The 5,392-nt window shown below is 51.3% G+C and overlaps 1 protein-coding gene across 1 annotated transcript in view; it reads right to left on the bottom strand.

Annotated features, from left to right (window-relative positions):
* Positions 1-3,965, bottom strand: part of BIN3 (bridging integrator 3) — an 18,727-nt gene extending 14,762 nt beyond the window's left edge. The window contains exons 1-2 of the mRNA XM_005864619.2: positions 3,928-3,965; positions 3,063-3,111 (exon numbers count right to left, since the gene is read on the bottom strand). Of these exons, the coding sequence (XP_005864681.1) occupies positions 3,063-3,111; positions 3,928-3,965 (87 nt within the window). The remainder of the gene's footprint in view (positions 1-3,062; positions 3,112-3,927) is intronic.
* Positions 3,966-5,392: the final 1,427 nt, after the last annotated feature.

Raw genomic sequence — 5,392 nt, 5'->3', positions numbered from 1 at the left:
TAGGGCACAATGCAACAGGACAGGAATGAGGCTGAGGCCCCTCATGTCACATGGAAATCTTTCTGAAGTGAAGGCTCTCTCTGCCTGACTTCACAGAGCGCCCACCTAGCTAGGGATTGAAGTGTGTGCCTTCCTCTGGTGGGAGACCCAGGGTACTTGCTTCAGAGAGCTCTCCAGCCTCCCAGGGATGGAGGGAGGGAGGGAGGGGCAGCTTCTTTTCGCCACGCCAAGATGCTCCAGCTACTTTATGGGATCGGGGGAGGGAAGGGACCAAGCAGAAGGTGAGGACGGGGAGGTGGGGGGCCGTCCTTTTCATTTCCACTGGTCAGCGCCTGCAGAGAACATGCCATTCCAGCTGAAGCTGTGACAATAATGGAATCTGCCTTAATAACCTGGGCACATGAGACAGTGAGGGCAGACACACAATGCTTTCTTTGTGCCTGACAGTCGAGTGTCTTGAGCCAAAAACCTCCTGAAACTCCCTGAAGATAACATGAACATTTCTTCCCATGACAGGGTGCTGTGACTTCCAATAACCCAGGCAGCCCCATCTGCTTCCCGCCCCGAGAGTGCCTGGGCAAGAACAACAGGGTGCGTCACCACTGCTGGGGGCAGCTGCGAAGATGCTGAGATAACCACACGCCCTGGCGGTGTGCGGGGCAGGGGGGGGGCTTGGCGAGTGGAGAACAAGACTCCGGAGAGGCAGGGTCTTGCTGCAGGCACTTTAGTGAACCTGGGAGTTGAGGAAGCAAATCACTCTATTCCCACCGACACTGCACCGGGGAAGCCAGCTACTGGGACCGGCGGAGTCCTCGTGGTTTATCAACCTGCCTCTCTGCCTGCAGTGCAGTTAGTGTTTACTGAGGCCTTACTATGTGCCAGACACTGTGCGAAGTACTTCGCATGCATCATCTCATGTGAGACTCATTACACATCAACGGCATGGGTCCTAGCATCACCCTCACTTTACAGAGAAACTGAGCCTCAGGGAGGGTAAGGCCCTTGCCTAAGGTCACACACAGCGCGCCAGAGCCAGGATGGCGATCCAGGCCGCGAGTCTGGCTTCTTACCCACTACTCGAAAGCCAGACTGTGCAGGGGAGCTGATGCCACAGTTAGAGACCACAGTTGCATCCCCAGTAAGACGGTGCTAGGAAGGGGCGAGGGCGCCACGGCCCACGGGGCCACACAGGCGCAGAGGGTTTTCTCAGCTCGTGCATCTGCCCTCCCCTGTGGAGTCCCTGCCACTCCTCAGACTGAAACACCCACAGATCTGCCCGTCAACAAACTCTGGCAAAGCAGCTAGAAGCTGCATTCTACTTTTCTGTGGAGAACGAGGCCATCTCGATAAAGGTTGGGGAGTTGAGAGGATTTCTGTTTGTTTTGTTTTTTGGTAGTGAGTGTTGGGAATACAAGACCCTTTTCAAAACCACTTCCCTTTCAGATCTGCCCTGGATTACACTCTGGAGACCCACGGCCACACCTTCCCATTTCCTGCAGTGGGCCGGAGCCCAACACTGCACGCCCAGGTTCTCAGTGCGCCAGCTGAGCCTCCACAGATGGTCAGCCTCTGCATGGGAGGTAGACTCGAGTCTTCCTCCACAGCCAGCCTATGCTTGAAAAGGGGAAGGGCTCTTTTAACACGGGCCCATTTCCCTTTCAGTGACCTAACTTAGGACTTCCCAAAGATAGAGCTTTTGGTCAGGTGCTTGCTGAACACCCCTTCCCGCCAACTGAAGCAGTATCTTTCCTGTAGCTCTTGAGCTCTGAGCCAAGAAGGGACGAGGTTATTAAGACATGGAGACATAGAGAACTGCCAGGGGCTGGAATGACAGTCAAGGCCTCCACCGGGCTTCCTGGAGCTGTCACAGCGAGAGATGCTGACAGTTACGGTCTCCCAGATGAATACCAAGGGCTTCGCTCAGATTCGGGGTGGGGGGGGGGGGAGTGTGGGGCTGCAGCAGCCATTCTTCACTGGAGTCCCCACACCTGGGGGATCTTCCCAGCCTGCGTGAGGCAGCACAGCAATGGCAGGGGTCCTGCACAGAGGCTCAGCCTTGAGCTCCAAGTCCAGCTCTGCCAGCAGTAGCTTTTCCTCGCCTTTGAGAGTCACTGAGACCCCTCATCTCGGTTCCCCATCAGGAAAAATGAGGAGGCTGGGCCAGATGATCTCTAAGGGCTTCCAGCTCTAACTTTCTAAGAAGCTATGATTCCCTTTCTTTCCAATTCTGGAGATGAAATAGGGACAAAACCTGTGGGCTACAAGGGGAAAGGACTCCATTATCCCCGTGTTGAGTGACCCTGTGTCTTGGCTAGGAATGTAGTTGACAGTGGAGACGAATGGACCTGGAGTCCTGGAGAAGCTTCCGGGACCTTCATGCAGCCTGAGGGGGCCAGACAGAAAGGCTGGGATGTGTCCTTGGCAGGGGTCCCTGTTTCAGGCTCCCTCTTAGGAACGTGCGGACTGTACGCCAGATCCCAGAGATGAGCAGTCAGAAGCAGTGTGTTTCTCCACACCTGTGGAATCTACCTCTTCCACCTCCCAGGCTGAGCTGAGGAAGGACAATGTTACAGGACAGGAGGTCCCTGCGAGCCCCTGTCCATGCGAGGTTCTAGAGCAGCGGTTCTCAACCTGTGGGTCGCGACCCCGTTGGGGGTCGAACGACCGTTTCACAGGGGTCACCTAAGACCATCGGAAAACACATATATAATTACATATTTTTTTGTGATTAATCACTATGCTTTGATTATGTTCCATTTGTAACAATGAAAATACATCCTGCATACCAAATATTTATATTACGATTCATAACAGTAGCAAAATTACAGTTATGAAGTAGCAACGAAAATAATTTTATGGTTGGGGGTCACCAACATGAGGAACTGTATTAAAGGGTCACGGCATTAGGAAGGTTGAGAACCACTGTTCTAGAGCAATGCAACCGAGAATGTCAAGGCCCAGGCTCTGCCTTCCCAGCCCCACGCTGAGTCAACACTCTGACGCTATGCGAAGACCATGCGAGACAGAACTGAGTCTCAGAATGCAAGCATCGGGTTACTCACTGTTTTGGGGACAATCTGTTTCTTGGGTTGCCCAATCTTGAAAGGAATCCTATAAGGCAAAGAGACAGAGAGGGATGTTAGGAGAAATGGGGAAGGATGTGGCTAAAAAGAGCTGAGGAAATACAGGTAAAACACAGTGGCAGTGGCTCGCTTTCTGCCACCCGCACCACGTGCCCTGTGGGTCTAGGACAGGGGTGGGCAAACTTTTTGACTCGAGGGCCACAATGGGTTCTTAAACTCGACCGGAGGGCCAGAACAAAAGCATGGATGGAGTGTTTGTGTGAACTAATATAAATTCAAAGTAAACATCATTACATCAGTACGGTCTTTTTTTTTTTTTTAGTTTTATTCATTTCAAACGGGCTGGATCCGGCCCGCGGGCCGTAGTTTGCCCACGGCTGGTCTAGGACCATCAGCAGCCAGGCTGGGCTCTGGGACGGTCATGCTCCCATGGACAGCGTCAGATGGAGGTCTTGGGCACCACCTTCTGCCCCAGAGCAGGAGAGGGGAGATACTATACAAACAGCAGTCACCATAAACCTTGTGTCTCAAGGAGCTGCAAAGTTAGAAAGTACAGGCTCACTTAGATCGCTGTTCTCCTAGAAAACATGCCTTGAAAAGCATCATCAAAACCACACATCTCTATAGGTGCTTCACTTTTCCCTTCAGAGGGACAAACTGGCTCTGAAGGGCTTCTTCTATGGCTGGGAGAGATGACAAACTGTAGGGGCATTAAGGATCAGCCGGGCTGGACTATTTCCCGTGACAACTGACGAAATCTAAATGAAGCTAACTCCAAGAATCTGAAATCTAGCCCAACTCTGCCTTGAACTTGCTAGGAGGCTCTGCACCTCAGGTCCCCCACTTAGAGATGGAAGACAGCTTGGCAGAAGGGCAGGTCATGGTCTAGGAGTCTCAACCTGAGCACTAACCTTGCCTCCGCCTCCGCTGAGCAGGCTGCCCTTCAGCAGGTAACCACTGCCCTGTGCCTTAATTCCCTACTCTGTGAAGCAACAGGGTTAAGCTAGATAATCTAGAAGCTTCCTTAACATGCTGAAAACCTTATGATTCTAAATTCTGAGAAAAGCAGTGCTGCCAGACTAGAAAGCAAACACAGTGCACCCCAACAGCTATAGACATGTCGGCTTCACCCCCCTTCCCAGGGATCAGCTCAGGGAAGAGGCTGCAGTAGAGCCCTGAGGGGACAGATCAGACCACCACTCCCACTCCTTTCAGCCTCTTCCATTCGAACCTCCTGCTCCCACTGCTGCACCCACCCCGTCCACCGGGCCCCTTCCCTCTACACCCCCTTCTCCCAGCCTGGTTTCTCTTGGCCCAAACTGTTGCTAAACCCAATGGTATAATTAACCACCGATAATAACCCCAGACAGTGATCTGGTTAGAGGATGGGCCAGCCTGAGTCACAGTGGTTTAAATTTAATTTCTGGAGGACATCCTGTTTATTGTTAACCCACCCCGTAATTTGGGAGTGTTAACCCTCTGGGGACTGGCTGATTCACGTGGCTTCTGTAAACAAATAATCTCTGGCTATATAATTACTGGGGGGGAAAGGTAAGCTATGGAACTGAAAAGGAAAGAAAAAATGAAATTGCTATTTCCCTTTCTTAGACCTAAAGAGAAAAGGGTATGGACAGACGAGCTCCTTGATCCCTCCCTGGGCCCCCAGTTCCTTTCCCCAAATCAGCTTATAGTTGACTGACACAATGGTTTTGGACAGTGAACAATTGCCCTCAAGGACCATTTGGGTGACAGTACAAATGAGGTCCTGGTGGCATTGAGAAAAGACCGACCCTGTGGTGCGCAAAGCATGTGTGGAATAAAAAGCTCAGACCAGGAATCAGAAAGCCCATCTCTGCCTCTGACTAGTTTTGTGATTTGAACAAACTGCAGTCTCTCTGAGCTCAGTTTTTAAAACTATAAAACACAACAGTTGGAATAGATGGTCCTTCCAGCTTATGGAAACCGAATCTCCATTCTAAGATCATGGAGTGTCGGATGAGAATGCCAAAGGATCCTCAGAGTGGTCTTCAGGACGATGCTAACGGAGTCTAGTACTGCAGACTAGGTACCAAGAAATTAAGAACTTACAGTCCATTATTTGTGGAGCCACAGACTCTCTTTCAATCTTAATTTAGAATCACAGTATTTTTAGAACTGTAAGTTACCATAGAAATGTTTCCAGTTTAAACCTCTCACTTGTAGATGAGAAAGAGATCTGGAGAGGTTCCGTGACCAGCCCAGGGTCATTCTGCTGGCTCACAGCAGAGCCTGGAATACACCATCAGGCTCTGACGTCCAGTCCAGTTTTC

Source organism: Myotis brandtii, unplaced genomic scaffold (assembly GCF_000412655.1).
Source record: "Myotis brandtii unplaced genomic scaffold, ASM41265v1 scaffold19, whole genome shotgun sequence".
NCBI classification, from domain to species: domain Eukaryota; kingdom Metazoa; phylum Chordata; class Mammalia; order Chiroptera; family Vespertilionidae; genus Myotis; species Myotis brandtii.
Note: the sequence above shows the minus strand (reverse complement) of the source record. Positions and strands in the feature narration are given on the sequence as shown.